Source organism: Megascapheus bottae, chromosome 6, assembly GCF_031878675.1.
Source record: "Megascapheus bottae isolate mThoBot1 chromosome 6, mThoBot2.hap1, whole genome shotgun sequence".
NCBI lineage: Eukaryota > Metazoa > Chordata > Mammalia > Rodentia > Geomyidae > Megascapheus > Megascapheus bottae.
Window position 1 is genome coordinate 20,919,307 of NC_143514.1, and position 21,845 is coordinate 20,941,151.

General features: G+C 39.8%; 1 protein-coding gene across 1 annotated transcript; it reads left to right on the forward strand.

Moving 5' to 3' along the window:
• Window positions 1-1,075: 1,075 nt before the first annotated feature.
• Window positions 1,076-14,850, forward strand: Ddx20 (DEAD-box helicase 20). The gene is made up of 11 exons (XM_090334428.1): window positions 1,076-1,519; window positions 1,850-1,944; window positions 5,874-6,042; window positions 7,140-7,254; window positions 7,359-7,501; window positions 7,641-7,779; window positions 7,861-7,919; window positions 9,857-9,939; window positions 10,191-10,296; window positions 10,405-10,506; window positions 13,346-14,850. Exons 1-11 carry the CDS (start codon window positions 1,228-1,230, stop codon window positions 14,494-14,496), a joined length of 2,454 nt encoding a protein of 817 aa, XP_090190554.1. The 5' UTR covers window positions 1,076-1,227; the 3' UTR covers window positions 14,497-14,850.
• The last annotated feature ends 6,995 nt before the right edge of the window (window positions 14,851-21,845 follow it).

Here is a 21,845-nt window from a genome sequence, read left to right on the forward strand (position 1 = left end):
TCCTTTATAGGAGCTCGTTCAACAAATACTGATCATTTATTGTATCAGACTCTGTCTCCCCTCCCACCCACACAGAACAACAGAGACCAAGACTGCAGTAAGTCCCTGTCCTCAGTGAGCAGAAGAGACAGACAATAAACACATATAATTATGTAATTTCAGGTAGTTATACGTCTCTTGAAGAAAAATAAAGAGGCATGGTGTGGTTTGTACATCTGGAATCCCAGCACTTGGGAGGCCGGCCTGGGCTATACAGCAAGACCTTGTTTCTAAGTAAATCAGTAAATACACAGCAAGGGAGCTGGTGGCTCACACCTGAAATCCTAGCTGCTCAGTAGGCTGAGATCTAGAATCACGGTTCAAAGCCAGCCCAGGGAGCAAAGCGTATGAGACTGTAATCTCCTAAAATTAACCGTCAGAAAGCCGGAAGTGGTTCAAAGCCATAGAGCCTTAGCCTTGAGCAAAAGTGTTCAGGAACAGCGCCCAGGCCCCGCGTTCAAGCCCCACCAACCCCAGAAAGTAAATAATAATAATAATAATAATAATAATAATAATAATAATAATAATAATTAAAAAAAAGACAACAACAGGGGGCTAGAGAGTGGTAGAAAGGTCAGGGATTTCCGGAAAGCCGTCTTTGGCTGAGATGGTCCACGTCGGGGATGGAGGGCGGGAGAGGAGCATCCGAAGGCACGTGCAGTTAGTGTGGAGGAGTCGGCGGCCGTGGGGGCTGCGGTGCAGCTCTGGGTCTGCCTGGGTTAGCGCTCCGGCCTGCCCGGGGGCCACGGGAGGAGGAGGACGGAGGGAGCGGGGGGTGGGGGGTTATGAGGCCAGGCCGCCGCGGAGCCGGGCGTCAGGCGAGCGACGAGAGGCCGCGTCACAGAGCGCGCGCGACGGTGGAGCCCGGCGGCGCGGCGCGGGGAGCGCAGAGGCTTTACCCGCCCGGGAGGTCGGGGAGGCGGGCGGCGCCCACCGCGCGCACGCGGCGCCCTCTGCAGGCCGCGGGCGGCGGTCCACCGGTATTTTCCTCCTCCCGTCTCTTTCAGATCGCGCTGTTGTGTCGGGGTGCTCCAGAGTCCCAGCCTCCGACTTCCGCCCCTTCCCTCGGCTCCCGGCGTGTCCGTGTCTCCGCGGGAAGACTGCCAATAAAGTTTTTCCTCTTCTCGCTCCCAGCAGGCCCGCCTCAACCCCCCCCCAAGTATCGCGAGATCTGGCGGCGCGGCTACCATGGCGGCGGCGTTTGAAGCTCCCGCGGCCTTAGCGACCGTAGAGACCGCGATGGCCACGGAGCGTGTAGCCGTGTCCCCGGAACCCACCCTCGGGTCTGCGCGGAGCCTGAGGACCGCTCACGACATCGGCGGGCCGCGGACCCGCACGGGGGACGTGCTGCTGGCAGAGCCGGCGGACTTCGAGTCGCTGCTGCTGTCGCGGCCGGTGCTGGAGGGGCTGCGGGCGGCGGGCTTCGAGAGGCCGTCGCCGGTGCAGCTCAAGGCCATCCCGCTGGGGCGCTGCGGGCTCGGTGAGGCCGGGGTCCCCGGAGGGGCCGGGAGGGCGCGGAGAAGGGGACGGATGAGGGCTGGCCGCCGGGCGGGCTGTCGAGGGCCCCAGCGTGCTCCAGGGTTGCGGGCTGGGCGCGGGGACTGTGAAGATCCGTCTGACCCTTCCCGGCTCTGAGAAGTTGGAGATCCGCGACCGAGATCCAGGGGCCCGGCACCCTTCTCAGGGTTAGCCTCTCGCGTGTTTGAGAGTTAGCAGTGAAGGCACCATCGACACGATCTCTGGAGACCCTGGTGGTTGATTGGTTAGCTACCCTTCAAGTAATGGCCGGTGATGTGTCTTTCTACTGCAGATTTAATTGTTCAAGCTAAGTCAGGCACTGGGAAAACCTGTGTATTCTCCACCATTGCTTTGGACTCTCTTATTCTTGAAAACTACAGTACTCAGGTGAGTGAGTGCTCAGAGGACCCTTGGGGACAGTGTGTTATGTGGACTTTGTCACTGGTGAGATGAAATACCAGTAGCTCTTCAGATGAAGTGAATTTGCAGAATGGAGCAAAATTGTAAGAAAAAAGCACTAGTAAAAAAAAATGATAAAAGTAGACATTAGCGTATTGACTGGTAGTATGGAAAGTCACCCAAGGACTCCCATTATTTTAAGTTTGGAATTTTCTAATACTGCATCTTAGATATGCATGGACCATATGTATCAGTTTGTAAAAACTATTACTTTTTTAAAAAGCATTTAGTTTACATTAGTTATATAATGGGGAAGGATTATTAGCAATCTAATTAGTAATGAAACTAAGTGAGGGGGATTTCATCGTTTGGGGATTTGATTTCATTGTTCCACTTCCACACATTCTACACTGTATTCCAGCCTCAATGCCCCTGGTACTCCCCCTTGTCCTTCCCACCAAAGGCTTCATTGTTCCATTTTCAAAGTTGCAAATAATCCATTTTGACAATATTCAACTTCATCCTTTCTGTCATCACTATCCTTTTTTTTTTTTGCCAGTCCTGGGTTTGAGCTCAGGGTCTGAGCACTGTCCTTGGACTTTCTCAAGAAGCTCTATCACTTGAGCCTCAGCACCACTTCTGGCTTTTTTCTATATATGTGGTACTGAGGAATCGAACCTGGGTCTTTGTGCATGCTAGGCAAGCACTCTACCACTAGGCCAAACTCCCTGCCCATCACTATCCATTTTTAAGGATTCTTTTATGCACTGTCTAGATTTCAGTCAGACTGTGTCTTGATTTATAATAATGTGCTTTGATATGGAATATAAACTAATGGCAGGTCACTTCTTAAAGGTCTGCAAATGCCTCATATTGTCTTCTCATTTTCTAGGTTGTTCTAGATTTTTGTTTTGGCCAGCCCTGGGGATTAAACTCAGGGCCTGAGCACTGTCCTTGAGTTTTCTCAAAACTAGTACTCTACCACTTGAGCCACAGCAACACTTCTGCCTTTTTCTATGTATGTGGTACTAAGAATCAATCTGGGTCTTCATGTGTGCTAGGCAAGCATTCTACCACTAGGCCAAACTCCTGGCCCCTGTTTAGATTTTTTTTTTTTTTTTTTTTTTTAGTGGCTCATTGGGCTTGAACTCTGGGCCTGGGTGCTGTCCCTGAGCTATTCAGCTCAAGGCTACCACCCTATCCCTTGAACCACAACTCCACTTCCCTTTTTCTTGTGGTTAATTAGAGATGAGTCTCAAGTTCTTTAGTGCCTGGGCTGGCTTTTAATCGGGACCATCAGATCTCAGCCTTCTGAGTAGCTAGGATTACAGGTGTGAGCCACTGTGCTTGCCTATTTTAGATTATTTTTAAGATTGCCTTGCCTAAATTAGTAGGAGATTTAAGTTTGGGGATTAGTTCTTCAACAAAGACTTGTTGAAACATACTACATAAATCATTGTAATAAACAGTGGAACTCTATGCGGGGTAAATCATTGTAATGAACTGGGCAAGGTGGCTCATGCCTCTAATTCTAGCTACTCTGGAGGCTGAGACCTGTGGGGATCAAGGTTCAAAGCCAGCCCAGGCACTAAAGGACCAAGACTCTTCTCTCTAACTAACCTCTAATAAATGGGAAGTGGGGCTTGGCTGAAGGGTAGGGCAGTACCCTTAAGTTGGAGAACTCAGGGACAATGCCCAGGCCCAGGGGTAGGGTGGTAGCCTTGAGCTGAAGAGCTCAGGGATGGCACCCAGGCCGAGTTCAAGCCTCATGACCCACAAAAACAAAACAAAAAAACAGTGGAACTCCAAGGATAAATTAGATAGATCCTCATAGTTTAAACTCTGGAGTTTAGTACCTATGTCAGACTATATATTTCTTTCTTTTCTTTTTTTTTTTTTTTTTTTTTGGTCCATTATGGGGCTTAAACTCAGGGCCTGGATACTGTTACTGAACCTCTTTGTACTCAAGACTAGCATTCTACCACTTGAGCCACAGTGCCACTTCTGGTTTTTTAGTGGTTAATTGGAGATAAGAGTCTCATATCGGACTTTATTTATTTATTTATTTATTTTTTGCCTGAGCTGGCTTCAAACTGTAACCCTCAGCATCAGTCATGTATATCTTTTGTGGTATCTTGAACAGTGGTTTTTAATCTTGGATATCCATGTCTAGAAAGTCTTTTCAGTCTTTATATTTAACAATTCTCAAGTGACATTGCTTGTAAGAAATCTTTCTTTCAAATCTCATAGGCACTTCTTAGATTAGGATATATTTTTTGCGCTTATGGTAATTTTGGCAGTAGGTCGAATGCCCTAAAATAGTTCCATAAATAAATTCATGTTTTTAGGTCTTTTGTATTATCAGTTGTGCCCATTTTTCTTTGTGTATGTGTATTTTATGTAACCATGTTTGAAAATTTGGAAAATTCAGAGAAATGAAAGTACCAGAAAACAAAATCTCAGTTACCCCAGAGATACTTTATCAGTCTTTTTTTGTTGTTGGTCATGGAACTTGAACTCAGGGCCTGGGTGCTGTCATTCAGCTTTTGCACTCAAGGCTAGTACTCTACCATTTTGAGCCTCTGTGCCCTTCTAATTTTCTGGTGGTTAATTGGAGATAAGAGTCTCAATGACGGCTGCACAGGGGCACAGGGCATGCTGTAGCTTACACCTGTAATCCTTGTTACTCTGGAGGCTGAGATCTGAGGATCAAGGTGCAAAGCCAGCCCAGCCATAAAAGAATCTGAGACTCTTATCTCTAATTAATCTCTAGAAAATGGGAATTGGGGCTTGACTCAAGGGTAGGGCAGTAACCTTGAGCCGTAGAGCTCAGGGACAACACCCAGACCCAGGGGTAGAGCAGTAGCCTTGTGCTGAAGAGCTCAGGAACAGCGTCCAGGCTGAGATCAAGCCCCATACCCCCCCCCCCCACACACAAAGTCTCACTGACTTTCTTGCCAGGGCTAGCTTCAAACCTTGATCCTCAAATCTTAGCTTTTTTTTTTTTTAAGCAGTATATTCTAATGTTTGAGAACCTGTAGTTTTTGTCTTCTAGTTTTGTCTTCAAGGCCTTTCATAATCTAGCCTGTATAAAAGTTAGTCCTCAGTCTTCTTTCCTTTCCTTATAAAATCTAGTCAAGTAGGCTTTTGCTGTCTTAAGGCCTCTGCATTTTTTTCTGTTTCCTCTTCCTAAAACATTTCCCCAGGTATATCACACAGGTAGCTACACTATACATTTAGGTGCTTTCTTGATTATTCCATTTAAAATGATTCCTCTTGTTACTTCATTGCCTACTGGATTTTCTTCATACGTTTTATTCTTCATAGATGTTTATTGTTTATAAGTCTAAGAATGGAAGTGCCCAGAAAATAAGGACTTAGTGTTATTAACTGATGACCCCTAGCAGCTTGTATGTTGCCCCACACAATCAACAACAATCAATCTGGCAATAAAGACTTGGCATTTAAGGGAGGAGGTGGGGAGGGAAAATGGGAGAATAACAAGAAAAGGGGTAACAATGTTCAAGAAGTAATGTACTCACTATTTTATGAATGTAACTGTAATCCTCCATACATTACCCTGATAATAAAAACAAAAACAACAACAACAAAAAAATCCTTGACATTTTAGCCAGGTAGCCCAAACAGAAAACTCTGTGAGACTCTTATCTCCAATTAACCAGCAGAGAATTAGAAGTGGCACTGTGGCTTAAAGTGGTAGAATGCTATCCTTGAGCAAAAAGACTCAGGAACAGTGCTCAGGCCCTGAGTATAAGTCCCACAATTGACAGACAAAGCTTGGCATTTTAAATGATTGTTTAAATGAAAAATCATATATCTCAAATTAATTGTGCCATTTATATCTGTGTGAATCTGCTATTCCTTTGACTTTTTAACTGTGTTTTCTATTTATATAGATTTTGATCTTGGCTCCTACAAGAGAAATTGCCGTACAGATACATTCTGTTATCACATCCATTGGAATAAAAATGGAAGGCTTAGAGTGTCATGTCTTTATTGGAGGGACTCCATTATCACAAGACAAAGCTAGACTTAAAAAGTGTCATATTGCTGTTGGCTCTCCTGGTAAGATATCAGTACATATTGGTAAATGTAACATTCTTAAGAAACAGAATACTGGGCCAGGAGTTTGGCTGAGTGGTAGAATGCTTGCCTAGCATGCACAAAGACCCTGGTTCAATTCCTTGAGCTCAAGCCCAAAACAGGCAAAAAAAAAAAAAAAAAAGAATACCATATTTTTGTATGTATTGGGGATTTGGACTCAAGAGATTGTACTTGCTTGGCTTGCTTGTTGGGCTGGCACTCTACCACTTGAGTCACTCTTTCAGTATGGCTTTTTACTAGTTATTTTGGAGATGAAATGTCTTGGACCTTTTTGTTTAGACTGGCTTTGAGCCACAGTCTCTGGATTACAGCCTTCTGAACAGATAGGATTATGGGCATGAAGCACAGATGCCTGGCTAACAACACTTTCAATATGACAATAAGGAAGGAGTAATTTTTTATAATTATTTTGAGTAAAAATGAACATTAGCCAGAGGTGGTGGCACGAGCCTATGATTTTAGCTGCTCGAGAGGCGGAGGGAAGATAAGAGGATTGAAGTGTGAGGCTAGCCTGAGCTAAAGCATGAAAAACTGTTTGAAAACCAAATAGTGAAACAAGATAGGGATGGAAAAGGGATGGGATTTGACACCAGTGGTAGATCACTTGTCTAGCCCTAACTTTAATTCTCAGTGTGGCCGAAAGAACAATAGAACAGTGACATACATAACTGGATTACCAACATAATTTATGAAGCTTTATCTGAGGATATATAAGAAAACCCATGGAAAGGCTCTGAGAAAAGTACAAATGTACAACTTTTAGGAAACTCTTCTAAGATTTTTTTGAATCATAATCTAGCATTCAATTTCTTAACACTCAAGTCTTTTGATGGGAATGGTATTTATTTTCCATACTGAAAACTGAATGAAAAAATAAGAATTTTAAAGTTTCATAATTTGTGGTTTAGTATACACATACATGAGAATTCACTCAGAAAATTCAACAATGTAGCCTGTGAAGGATAAGAATAAAATAGTAAAACGTTATTTAAGATTTGTACAGAATTGTCATAAATATTTTAGTGTTTTTTTTTTTTTTTCCTTTTCCTGGAATTTAGGCAGAATTAAACAGCTCATAGAACTTGACTATTTGAATCCAGGCAGTATACGTCTCTTTATTCTTGATGAAGCCGATAAGCTTTTAGAAGAAGGCAGCTTCCAGGAGCAAATAAAGTAAGAAAAATAATGTGACTATAAAATTATTCAAAAGCAAATATGTTTCACTTTTCCAGTTAGTGAATTATTTCCATGGCACATACTTTTTTTCTGTTTTGCAGTTGGATTTTTTCTTCCTTACCTGCCAGTAAACAGATGTTGGCGGTATCAGCTACTTATCCTGAGTTTTTGGCTAATGCTTTGACAAGATATATGAGAGATCCTACTTTTGTAAGATTGAATTCCAATAATCCAAGTCTCATAGGTAGGTAGAGGTTTAGGGTATTTACACTATTTGTTCATGGCATTCTGGAATTTTTACTTGCCTTATTGGCTGTTGTTTTTTTTAGTTGCTGTTAGAGTATAACACATGTCTGTTTTAACTTATGCCTATTTGTTTGTAGGTCTGAAGCAGTATTACAAAGTTGTCAGTTCATACCCTTTAGCCCATAAAATTTTTGAAGAAAAGGCTCTTCACTTACAGGAACTGTTCAGCAGAATTCCATTTAATCAAGCTTTAGTCTTTTCTAATTTGCACAGCAGGTAATAAAATTTGATAAAGTCATTTGGGGATCTTATAAAATAAGATAATACTAGTAAATGGTAAACCTTATTTTCTTTTAGAGCTCAACATTTGGCTGATATTCTTTCTTCTAAAGGCTTTCCTGCTGAATGCATATCAGGCAAGTTCATTACTTTAATATTTGTTTATTATACTGATTTAAGGCCTTTTGGGTCAGAGGAAGAAAGGTCATACATTATCTTGTGAATGTGAGAATGCATTGAGTTTTCAGAGAAAAGAAAATTTTGAGCTAAAGTTTCATTGGAATTTAGTATGCCTGTATTCTCTTCTTTTAAATTCTTTTGTTTTTTTGGTAAAGAATAATTAGTTACTGAAGAGCCTTAATTTTTTATTACAATATTTTTGAGCTTTATCTACAAAGAGTTCTATAAAACAAATTTTGTCTTGAGATACTTTATTTCTTTTCTTTCCTTTTTTTTTTTTTTTTTTGCCAGTCCTGGGGATTGAACACAGGGCCTGAGCACTGACCTTGGGCTTTCTTCGAGGTTGGTGCTCTACCACTTGAGCCACAGCACCAGTTCTGACTTTTCTATGTATGTGGTACCGAGGAATGGAATCCGGTCTTCATGCACGCTAAGCAAGCACTCTACCACTAGGCAATACTCCTGACAGGGAGCTACTTTGTTTCTTGACATACTCTGTTAAAATGCTGAGAAATAAGCTGGGTGTAGCAACATAAACACTGTGTTCTCAGCAGTCTGTAGGCTGAGACAGGAGGATCCTTGATTTGAACTCATCTGAACTATATAACAAAACTTAGATTCAAAAACCAAAACCAAGGGTGGGGAGTTTGGCCTAGTGGTAGAGTGCTTGCCTAGCATGAGCGAAGACCCAGGTTTGATTCCTCCTACATAGGAAAAAAAAGCCAGAAGTGGTGCTGTGACTCAAGTGGTAGAACACTAGCATTGAGAAAGCCTGAAGACAGTGCTCAGGTCCTGAGTTCAAGTCCAGGACTGAAAAACCAAAATTAACAAGGCACTGCCCCCTAACTATACAGGAGGCTGAGATTTGAAGATCTCTGAAGTCACCCCATGTAGGAAAAGTCCCTGAGGTTTTTATTACTGGTTAACCAGGAAAAAAGTTAGAAATGGAGTTGTGGCTCATGTGGTAGAACATTAGCCTTGAGCTAAGAGGCTAAGGGATAGCATTGCCCAGGCCCAGAGTTCAAGTCCCAGTAGTGTCACACACACACAGAAAAGATCCCCAAACAAAATCAAGCTTAGAAATGCTAAGTTTATTGGTTCTTTTTGTGGTTGCTGGGGCTAAAACTCAGTGCCTTGAGCATGCTAACCAAATGCTCTACCACTGAATTATGTTGCTAGCCTTTGAATTTTGACTGATTTATGTTCATGTAGAAGAAAAGTGACCCACTTCTTGTCACAAAGTTTATTACTGCTAGCCTAATGGGTATGCAAGACTTGATTAGTGAGATCCTTTTTAGTTTCATTTTCTGTCGCATCTTGTTTTTAACTTTTAATTTGAGCTTGTTTAATATGAGATATTGGAGAGACTCTTCTCTAATGGGCAAATATTTTGATTGTATCACATTCAGCACCAAGTTTATAAACAGGGATTGTTTGCTATATTTGATATGTTGTAATCTGCAGGCATAATCTGGTTACCATTTAAAAATTTTATACTTGTGGGCTGGGAGTTTGGCGTAGTGGTAGAGTGCTTGCCTAGCATGCACGAAGACCCAGGTTCGATTCCTTGGTACCATATACATAGGGGAAAAAAAAGCCAGAAGCGATGCTGTGGCTCAAGTGGTAGAGCAATAGCCTTGACAAAGCTCAAGGACAGTGCTCAGGCCCTGAGTTCAAGGCCCAGGACTGGCAAAAAAAAAATGTACTTCTAATTGCCTAAATTGTGTTTTAAAAATTCTCACTTCCCTAGATCTTACCCCAGATTTGTACAGGACAGAATTAACTGTGTGGTGTATTTAAAGTGTTAAGACTGGTACTTATGATTCCTGCTTTTTGTGGACCTGATAAATATGCATTAGCTAGTTGTTTTTATGGTTTTCTTGGGTCTTTTTAGGCAACATGAATCAGAATCAGCGTCTTGATGCCATGGCAAAGCTGAAGCAGTTTCATTGCAGAGTCCTCATTTCTACAGATTTGGTAATTTTCCTGTTCAATATGGGGGACTGTCTTGATCCATGTACTATTATCAGATGTATAGATTTCATTTACTGGGGAAAATCTTAAAAATGTTGATGTATTAACTTTTGTTTTTTAAATCAGTTATTAATAATGCCTTTTCTTTGTGCCTCTTCCTAAATATTCTCCTGTTCTTGATTGCTTTGGTTATACGAAAAGTATCTAGTGAGCATTGGTAGCCATGCAATAAGTTTTATCTTTTTCTTTTTAAGACTTCCCGTGGCATTGATGCTGAGAAAGTGAATCTGGTTGTCAATCTGGATGTACCGTTGGACTGGGAGACATACATGCATAGGATTGGTAGAGCTGGTCGTTTTGGTAATACAAAAAATTCTTTTCCCTTCTTTAGGGAAGGATCTATGTGGGTGGATTTGGAATGTAACTTATGTGAAAATGATTTACTGTTTGATACTTCCTCTGTGTTAGGCACATTGGGACTGACAGTGACCTACTGTTGCAGGGGAGAGGAAGAAAATATGATGATGAAAATTGCCCAGAAATGTAATATCAACCTTCTCCCTTTACCAGGTAAGTTTTTACTACATAACAATTAGAGTGATGGGCAAAATAAAAATAACAGTGAGTTTATAGTGCTTATGTTAGTCCTTGTGTGTGTGTGTGTGTGTGTGTAAAAACTGATTAAGTTTTTGTGACAGTCCTTTGAGATATGTACCATTGTTATCTATGCCATTTAGGCATAAATAGGTTATTAAAGGTGTTAGAGCTGGTAAGTTGCAGGTCAGGATCACAGTCTACTGGCATGTGAAAAACAGAAAATATTCTACTATATATTAGCTGCACTTAAAAAATGAATGATCTTGCAATTTTATTTTCTTTCTTTGATAAAAGGGATGATATTTTTCCTCTTCTAAGTTGCTATGAAGGTAATTCTTGCCATATCTTTGTCACCATGGGAAAGGATTTTTTTTTTTTTTTTTGCTAGTCCTAGGGCTTGAATCTAGGGCCTGGACTTGGGCTTTCTCAAGGCTAGAGGTCTACTACCTGAACCATAGCACCACTTCTGGATTGTTCTTTGTTTCTTTTCTTTGTTTCTTTTTTTTTCTATGGTACCGAGGAAACCTGGGCCTTGTGTTAGGCAAGCACTCTACTACCATTAGGCTGCACACTCCAGACTCCTGGTCCTATACTTTTTTTTTTTTTTTTTTGCCAATCCTGGGGCTTGAACTCAGGGCCTGGGCACTATCCTTGGACACTTTTCCTCAAGGCTAGTGCTCTGCCACTTGAGCCACGGAGCCATTTCTGGCTTTTTCTGTGTATGTGGTACTGAGGAATTGAACCCAGGGCTTCATGCATGCTTTCAGGGGCCAGGAGTTTGGCACTCGACCACTAGGCCAAACTCCTGACCCCAGAAAGCATTTTTAATTTGAATACAGCTTTCAAAATTTGAAGTGTTTTTCTTTTGATTTTAATGGCTTATTTGTAATGGTGTTTTTAAAGTTCTTCCTCTCTTTTTTTTTTTTTTTTTTTTAAATTGGTTGTAGGGTTTGAACTCTGGGTTTGGGTGCTGTCGCTGAGCTCTTCAGCTCAAGACTACCACCCTACCTCGTGAGCCACAGCACCACTTCTGGTTTTCTAATGGTTAATTGGAGATAAGAGTCTCATGGACTTTTGTGCCTGGGCTGGCTTTGAACCGTGATCCTCAGATCTCAGCCTTCTGATTAGCTAGGATTATAGATGTGAGCCACTGGCACTTGGTTAATGTTCCTTGTTGGAAAGAGTACATATTTGAAACTTAATCTCTTCAAAACAAAACAGAATCCTAAAAACTCTGGAATTGATGTGCGTTGTATGTGATAAATATATAAACTCAGAATCATATATATATATATATGTGTAAATTGAGAAATGTGTGTATTATATATATATAGTAGGTTCTTGACTTTGTAGGTTATGGTTTATGTAATTATTGAATAACCTGAATTATCAAATTTTGATTTTTCTTGTTTTACAAACAATTTACAAGTATTACTAAACACATATTTGGGAGTGTAGTGGATTCTAGGCAGTTCTGGCTTGATTATTTTATGATCTTTTGCAATTAAAAAAATTCTATAAACTTAATATCCTGATTTTCATGATGCTTCAGAGTAGATGATGTTTAGGTTCTGTATCAGTTCTATATCATTTCTTTCTACATATGTCAGTTGGTGATCTACTATGAGGAAGAATAAGTTGAACATTGGTAGAAGAGAGTTAAGAATCATATCGGATTTCAGTATATAGCATTTACTGATAAAAATAAGAGTTGCTCTTGGATGCTGGAAAATGCTGTATTTGGATCTTTATGTAATGTTAACAAAGCCCTGAAATCACGAGAGAATGATAGTGATGGTGTTACATCTGTAAAGGACTGAGAGCTTGTGTTCCAGCATCTTGTTAGGTGAATTCTGGGGTAGCACTAGGAAGAGAGTTGACCTGTGTGAGAGGTGTAGACACGTATTAGACTCATCTGAGTAGGAATCACGTTTCAGTGGTTAAATACTCATGGAACAAAATCAGCAGCAACAGGCAAGAGCTTTATAAAGCTGGTACTCAGTGTATCTTGTCTTCCTAAGATGAAAAACATTTGGACTTTTGAGAGGTTGAATTACCAGATTTCCTCCCCCCCCCTTCACTTGTAGAGGTTTTTTTCTCCACTGGGCATTGTTTTTTGTTTTGTTTTTTGGTAAGAATACAAGGATTACAATAGCTCAAAACCTCAATACATAAGGCCATATAGGATGAGGCTAAAAGAAAGGACCTCCAGAATATGGAAATAAGAGCTTTATAGTGTGTGATTGTTGTTCTTAATGTACTATGTTATTTCTCATCTCTTTTGTTACCCCTTGGTTATTCTCATATTGTTAAATCAGCTGACCTTGTTAGCTGGTATATTGTATATACGTTTATTTGTTTATTTGAAATAGGAAAGGGAAGGGGGGAAAAGATGAGGGGAGGGGTGGGGGAGGAAAGTGAACAAAAACATGAGTATCATTGTGTGTGAAGTAATGCACCTACTATTTTGTGAATATAACTGTAACCCCTTTTTAATTACAATAAAAAGAGAGAATACAAAGTGGCAGATTTACTAGGATACAGAGTTGCTGTTGTAATATTTCCAAGTTGATAGCTTTGGTGGGGGAGCACAGTGGACTTTTGAATACCTTGTTTTGTTGTCAAATAAAGTGGCAAATAAAGGAGAGGGGTTGGAGAGGAGGACAGAAAAGATGGAGAGTTCCTACATGGACTTGTCCATCACTCTTACAGGAAGCTTTCTTGAGGAAGGGAAGGAAGATACTGCTAGCAATATGTAATGGGTGAATATGTGATGGTGAGAATTTTAATCCTTTTTGTTCCTCTTACATAGATCCCATTCCTCCTGGTCTGATGGAAGAATGTTTGGATTGGGATGTGGAGGTAAAAGCTGCTATGCATACATGTGGTTTAGCAAATGTACCAAACCAACCACCCAAAAAGCAAACTCAGAAAGTAGAGAGGATCTTTCAAACTCCGAAAACTCATGGTAAGCACATCACTTCCTCTAGACATACTTCTGTATCCACACTATCAGTCAAATCAAAAAGTACCAAACAAAAACTTCCTGTGAAAAGCCACTCAGAGTGTAGAATCATAGAAAAGGCAGTGTCACCAAAAGAACCAGGGCATGGCATTCAATTGGAAGAACAAATGAAGAATTCTGTTCAGACTCCTGTTGAAAACTCCACCAGTAATCAGCATCAGGACAAAGAAGCTTTGCCTGGGTCACTTCCCAAAATTCCTTGTTTATCATCCTTTAAGATCCAACAGCCATGTACTTTGACTTTTGCCGAACTGGTAGAAGATTATGAACACTATATTAAAGAAGGGTTGGAGAAACCTGTGGAAATTATCAGGCACTACACGGGTCCTGGGGATCAGACTGTGAACCCTCAAAATGGTTTTGTGAGAAATAGAGTTTCTGAAGATAGAGTACAGATGTTGGCAAGTAGTAGCCAGTCTGGTGACTCGGAGAGTGACAGTGATTCCTACAGCTCCAGGACATCATCTCAGAGCAAAGGAAACAAATCCTACTTAGAAGGCTCTTCTGATACTCAGTTAAAAGACTCTGAATCTACTCCTGTGGATGGCCAAACCTCTTTGGATCAACCTTTGAATGGAAATGACATTCCTACTCCAGAAGAGTTACCTGAAATCCAGATAAAGGCAAGGCATAAAGAAGGCTCTAACCAGAGATCTAAGCAAAGCCGGAGAAACTTACCCAGGCGTTCTTCGTATCGGTTACAGACAGAGCCCCAGGAAGATGGTTGGTATGACTGTCATAGGGAAACACATCCGAGTTTTTCTGATACCTACCAGGATTATGAGGAGTACTGGAGAGCTTACTACAGGGCATGGCAAGAATATTATGCTGCTGCATCTCAGTCATACTATTGGAATGCCCAGAGACATCCAGGTTGGATGGCTGCCTACCATATGAATACTGTTTATCTACAAGAAATGATGCATGGTAACCAGTGATTCTAGGATTTATTTGGTGAGAGGAACACACAATTGTTAGTTGGATATCCCTTCCCCTTCACCTAGAGCATAGTAGCATATAGTGGCATATTTGAGGAACTTGAAAAGACTCAAGGCTTTCCACTGGGACACATCTATTTTTCAGATTATTTTGACTTGCTCCAGGTATATCACCTCTCTTTTTGAAAGAAACTTCATCAGATTCTCAAAAGACAGTTTTTGGGACAAACAACAAAAGGTCCCAAGATGCCATTTTCTGGAAGCTGTTCCCAAAAGAAACATTTAAAAAGATGACATATATACTACTACTTACTTAAATAAAACAGCTAAGATTTGAAAGTAATGTTAATGTACACTGTGGAATTCTTAACAGAAAGATTGGGGCTGTTTTTCTTCTTGGTACATTGTAGAGATTTGGATCATAGTAGATCTTTCAGGTTTAGTGAGTGAAGAATATTGAACTCAGGGCCTGGGCATTTTTGCTCAAAGCTACACTTGGAGCCACATTGCCACATCTGGTTTTCTGGTGGTTAATTAGAGATGAGAGTCTTATGGACTTTCTTGCCTGGGCTAGCTTTGAACTTCAATCCTCAGATCTCAGCCTCCTGAATAGCTAGGATTACAGGCATGAGCCATTTGTACCTTGCTAGCATACAGTCTTTAAACTTGGATTCCTCTCATTTGGAATTATCAGTGTATGTGTATCAGTACTGGGCAGGAATTGCTAAGTTAGAATGAAGTAACAACTGCAGATAGCAAATTCGTAATTGGGGTTGGAATGTCATTGAGTTGAGATTTTAATTACACATTTAAGATCCTGTCATTGCTATATAATTGAACTTACCTCTTTACCCTTTCTCCCACAATACTGCAAAGTTTACAGTTTGTTATTACTAGGGGATTTTAATTAGGATACTGTAAACATCTTAATTAGGAGATGAGGTTACTCAGTCTAGAAATTAATTGGATTCTTTCTTTAGGTTTGTCTTATTTTGTATTTGCATTTTTCTTTCTGTAGAAAAATAAGATAGAGGTGAGCATATGGTATAAAAAAGCAATTACTTTCATCTTCATAGTTACCAGAGAAGTTTCAGTTGTAACCTTAAGTAAGAGGCAGCTACAGGGCTAGGCACAGTGGTGCATGCCTGTAATTCTACCTACTCAGGAGGGACCATTCAAAGCAGGCCTGGGCAAAAGTGTGATTTCATCTGAAAAACTAAGCAGAACAATTTGGGGCATGGCTCAAGTGATAGAGCCTGTGTCTCACAAGCTAGAGACCAAGTTCAGTCCCCAAGTAACACCTTTCTCCAATCCAGATTAGAAGGCATTGGTCATTTACTTGTACATGACCTGTCTGAAAGTGGAAAAGACTTTTATGTTTGGAATTGTCAGCCTTGGCTTATGTTCACATAGTCTGTTATAGGAACCACAGTAGGGCTGTTCCATTTGAGGTCTTTGTTATGTCATGAAAACTTAGGTTCTTTTGTTATGTACTTTTAAATCTTATACCAGTCATCTGACCTCTTAGGACCCAATTTTATTGTGATTAAAAATGACCTGGACTAGAAAGATTTTTAGGGTTCTTTCTAGTTCTGTTATAAGGCTCTATTTTTCTGTGTGTGTGGTACTGGAGTTTGAACTCAAGGCCCTCAGGCTCGCTAGGCAGGTGCTTTATAAAACCCTTTTTGTTTAGTTAATTTTCAGGTAGGTTCTGTGTTTTTGTCTGGGGCTAACCTCAAACCACAATCATTCTGCCTGTGGTCTTTAACCTTGGCTTACTGATTTTGAGTAATAAATTCTTCACCCAGGCTGGCCTCAAAAGTGAGATCTTCTGGATCTCTGCCTCCCAACTAGCTATGATTATAGGCAAGAGCTCCTGTACTGCTTTTGTTTTAGGCTAGTCTCAAACTGGCTTCCCGAGTGCTAGACTACAGGCATTCATTGCTATGCTTGGCAAGAGAAAATACTTGGTAATTAGTAAAAAGAATCAAATTTATGAATATAGAAAACCTTTATAAACACAAGTTATTTGGGTGAGAGAGCTGATTATAAATTGGTTCGATAGCTAAATTTTCAAGTACTGTGCAATCAGTGTACTTTATTCATGTTTAACCTGAATTAGGCTTTCATTATTAGCCTAGATTCTTGAGAAATCCACATCTTTGGATAATTCTTAGAATACAAATTATCTTTTTAAGTAATTAAAAAACTTTCTAAATTTACTAAGCTTTAAAAAATGTGGTTTACAAGTAATTTTAGCCCTGAATACTAAAGATAATTAAACATGAATTATAGTTCTTATAGGCAAGTATATACAAGATAAGGGAGTACTTGAGCTGGATTTTTTTTCTCCCTGGAAAATGTATGTTAAACTTCAAATATACAATTATATTTTTGATAGCTAGTGAAATCATTACAAGGTTATTTCTTGTTTTGACAGTATTTTAAAATATTTTGTGCCTCCAAATAAGCACATAAATCCTACTGGACATTTTGTGCTTTTTGTGGGGTTGAACTTGGTCCTAAGCTTGGTAGGTAGGAGCTGAGTTTCACCTCCAGGAGCATACCTGGACCATGTTTCTGCCTATTTTAGATCTCCTGTGGTAGGTTGGATGACAGGTGTGTTCTACCATGCCCAGCTTCTTCCATTGAGATGGTGTCTTGTGCACTTTTCTACCTAGACTGGCTTGGAATTGTGATCCTTTTGATCTTGGCTTCCCATGTAGTTAGGCTAACAGGTTTATGCCTCTTGGTCCAACCAAGGGTTGAATGGGTTCTTGTGAATTTCTGCTGAGCCTGTCCTCGAACTGTAATCCTCCTATTTTCAGCCTCCAAGAAGCTAGGACTACAGACATGAGCCACCAGCAGCTGGGTTTTCATTTGGTGCTTTTTTTTTTTTTTAATGAATTAAAACAGGTATTTTATTGATCCTTAAAAAACATGGACAAAAACATGAGAATGGGTATCAATGTGGGAGAAGTAATGCACCCACTACCTGGCCAATGTAACTGTAACCCCTCTATACTTAACTCCGACAATAAAATTTTAAAAAAAATAAAAACCACCTGGCAGAAGAATATATACACTGCATACATATATGTATACATGTATATATGTGCAAGTACATATGTGTTTATATGTATTTTTATGTGTTTCTATTAATAAAAATAGATTTGAATTTGAAAAACAAAAGAGAAATGTCAAAAAAGATGTGTGCATGTCTCAGATGTGACATTATTTTGATGGCTTAGGCATATCCCATGAATGGATTTCTTTTGTTTGTACTAAGAAAGCATGCTACTGCGCATGGCAAAATAGTTATTCATGTTAAGCAAATTATTTTCCTTTTATAATTAATGAAACAAAAATGTGGGAACTGATAAAAATACAGTTACATATGACAGTCTATGGAATACTGGCATCTATAAATGATAATTTTTGTTTCTGATTTTAGGGTTTTATTATATAGTTCTTGATATATAAGTTTAAAACCACCATCTCCATTCCAAAAGAGAGTTAAATACATGAGTCTAAAAGGGAGAAAAAAATCAAACTGGAGTCATAGCATATCCATATGATCAAGGCTCTGAAAATGGGATTTTCACAAATTTCATTGGAAAATATCATAGAGGTTTTTCATAGGCAAGTCAAATGTAATAACTGAGACAAACTAAAGAATCCCTTAAATATCTGCTCAAGAAAATCAAGGTAGAGTGGCAGAGTAAGTCTGGGCAATTTGTTTATTCTGGAAGTCATATCTCATTGGACTCAGTGTCTTTCATGTGTAATTCTAGGTTTCTCATGCAGAAGGGGTGATGGAGAAGTTGGGTCTGACTTAAATAAAAATGGGCATAATCACATTGCTAATATAAATTTCTGCACGCAAACATTTTGGATTATATCTGTTCTTTTTTTTTTCTTTTTTTTATTGTAATTAGTAAAAGGGTTACATGATATTTGCCAGATAGAAGGTGCTTTTTAATGAAAAAGGAATTGCTCAATGCCTATCTAGTCCAGTTGATTTGAGTTAAGGATCTGTGGTGACACCTAGTGGCTGTCAAGGATGTGGGCATCAATGATGAAAGTAAACCTCAGCCAACTTGTAGGATTTAGGGCATTTGCCTTAATGTTCTATTTCTGTTACCATTTCCATTGATTGGTGATGGTGGAAAGATTGAAACAGTTCATGTCTTTGCTTATGTTGAGAAGAAAATTCCTACTTATCTCACTACCTAAATGAGAGTTGTTAATGGTCTATTTGTATGATGAAAAACCAGGAAGGAGAAGGGACTGATGTGCCATCATATAAGTGGTAGAACCTAAGTCTGACCCTCTTACTCAGTTACCAAACTTTCTACTCTATCCTACACAGCATTTGAGTGTCCTTTTTCATTTGAAACCTTGGTGTAGATGGAACAGTACTGTTAAATATCAGAATAATACAAGGTTAAGCTAGCTGCTGGTGGCTTATGCCTTCTATTCTAACTACTCAGGAGGCTGAGATTTGTGAATCACAATTCAAAGCCTGCCCTGGCAGAAGTCTGAAATTTGTATCTCCAATTAATCACCAAAAGAGCTAGCAGTAGAGGTTTGGCACAAGTGGTAGGGTGGCAGCCTTGACTGCAAAAGCTTATGGACAGTGCCCAGGACCTTTCCTCCTGCCCAACACAACACTGGGTTGAACTTCAAAAAATTAATCCAATAATTTAGATGGTAAGCATTTGTGGTTTGTGACTATAACTATGGTAAGGTCCCTCAGGAACTCGGAGTCACTGCATTGAGCTTAGATGAGGCTGTTATCTTTCTGAGTCTTCTCTAGCTAGGCAGAAAGTGTTCTGGTATATGGCAATACTTGTGGAAGAGAAGAACTGGCATTAAGGAAAACCATAGTCATTTTAGGGTTTGTGGCACGTTGTTTTAATCCAGATTGGATACATCAGGTACAGCAGTGGCACACGACTCAGTACTGTAAATGATATACATGTCTTAACATATGCACTACAGTTTCAAAAGAAGACGACAAGAAACTAAGTTATTTTCCCCCATAGAAAGTTTTCACATGTTTATCTTCCTGCAGTTTTGTACAGTATAGTTCTTCTTTGCCATTTTGATGTTGATAAGCAAAGCCCACTTACAATACGAAAATAGAAAAGAACACAATAATGTTTTACATGGTAACATTAATGGGAGAGTATGGCCTCTAAGGAAAACAATTGGAATGTCTGATTATAAAAAATATATCATCCCTCCCACCTCCCAGCTTGTAAAATAGTCCATTGGTCCAGGGAGTCCCCCAGGACATGGGTCAGTGCCCTACACTGGGTAGAGTGACATTAGCCAGTGTAGGTAAAGTAACCTGCTAAGATAAATGTTCCCACATCTGATGAGAAAACATAGAACATCCTGAATAGAAAACAAGACTTGTAAGGAACCCCTTTAAAAAGCTTGTTTCATTTTTCTGGTACTGGCTCTAATGATGCTCACTCATCATGATGCACTTGGGCTCCCAAGTGTTATGGGGTCATGACAGTGTTTTTCTTCAGCCACCATAAAGAATAATGAAAATTCATTAGGAAATCAGAGGGAAGACAAAGGTTTCTCAGGTTTCTGTGATGGTTACCATACCAACTACTACATCAGGGAGGCCAATACTGCTTTAAATTAAGCAGCATTGGGATCCTCTCTGCCTTATGGTTACCTAGTAATTGGAGTGAAGGAGCCTGGATAACTAGAATCCATTAATAACTTCAGATCTAGGGTTAGTTCAATTTCAATCTAACCCCTCCCACCCCACCCTGAAAACCCAAACAAAAACAGTTCCCAAATCTAGGTACATAATGCCTCCATGTACACTGTCCCCACCTGTATTCTAACAGGGAAATGACGGGATTCTGACCTGAAAAACAAAACTGAAGTCCTCAGTATATCCACATGCTGACTTCTTGTCAGTCAAGAACCATCATTAACTGCCTGCTTTCATTTCTGTTCCAATTCCATGATTGTAATGTCTTTAACCGTCCTTGGGAATACTTATTGATCTTTTAAAAGGGGTTCTGTACAATTAGTCCTGAGCTTGAATACTAGTTAGGAAAACGGGATGAGGGAGAAATAGAACAGTTTGCTTCTGGCACATCTTGATTATTCAGGGTGGGTTCTGAGTGGAATGTTTCTTCCTGATAATCACCACCTTTGAAATCTGGGTTTTAAAAATAAAAGCAAGCCTCAGAGCAGTGGAGCATGATGTAGAAGAACATTGCCAGGACACAATGTCTAAATCCTGGATTGAGTATTTCTGCCACTGACTTGCTGTGTGAACTTGGATGAGTTATTCTGCTTCTTTATGCCTGTTTCTTCTGTCTGAGTTGAGTTGAGTGATGTTACTTATCACCATCACAGTGTAGTAAGAATCAAAAGGAAAGATGTCCTAGTCTTTGCAAAGAGAAGACTGAAAAAAAAAAACCCAAAACAAAACTTGATCCTTTACTTGTTTACATTTTCCTGACAATTAATAGTCCATAGCTGGTTCTATCCAGGGAATAGTGATTTCTCAAGTACAATGTATATTTTAGCATAGTCAGGTGTTTTCCAAGGGCTGAGTCCAAGTAGTATTGACATTTCCAAAAGACTGTGTAATTATAGCATGGAATCTTTGATGGGTCTTCTCCCATACATTAATGCTGAGCCAATGGTATGGAAAAGCATTAAACTTGTAGCCAAGGGACTTGTGTTCTACTTTCAGCTCTGTCTTTAAATGATTGTGTGACCTTGAGCTAGTCAATTTCTCTGAGCCTCAACCTTCTAGAGGATAAAAATAATTTTGATCTTGAATTTGTTCTAGGTGTGATGTACTCAGTTGACATTGAATGTAGTTTTTATTTTTTCATTGACTAATGGTGAAGGAGCTTGAGTGGGAGCTGTAGTTTTGGAAACCTTCTATTAAGCTAAAAATGGTTCATGAATATTGAATCTCAAATCATCACATGAGAAATCTGTTGGTCCCCGGGTAACTTAGATAGCTTGATTTTATAGTTGCTAGTCAATGAGTTACATTTGTTAAACGGATTCAGCACACAAAGACCTTGAGATTACTTAAAAGTACCTTTTAGCTATGGCATGTGAACCATTGTCCAGGACCGGAAATGCTGAGTCCCTTATTTCTGGATTAGACTACAGTGAGGGGATGGAGGGAATGGCTTAATGTTCTTTTAGGAACTGGCATGATGTGGGCTTTGGAAATGAAATTAAAACCCTAAATGTTCAGTTCACTAGGGAAAATTTTAAAAATGGGAAGTGGGGACATAATTTTTAAAACATTTTCATAAAAACTAATATGTTCCATTGATACATTG

What these genes read in the sequence shown, in the direction of transcription:
- Ddx20 (XM_090334428.1), top strand. Translation starts at nt 1,228, where the DNA reads ATGGCGGCGGCGTTTGAAGCTCCCGCGGCCTTAGCGACCGTAGAGACC. An exon ending in TTGAAAACTACAGTACTCAG is followed by an intron (nt 1,945 to 5,873) that starts GTGAGTGAGTGC and finishes CTATTTATATAG; the next exon opens with ATTTTGATCTTGGCTCCTAC. An exon ending in TATTGCTGTTGGCTCTCCTG is followed by an intron (nt 6,043 to 7,139) that starts GTAAGATATCAG and finishes CCTGGAATTTAG; the next exon opens with GCAGAATTAAACAGCTCATA.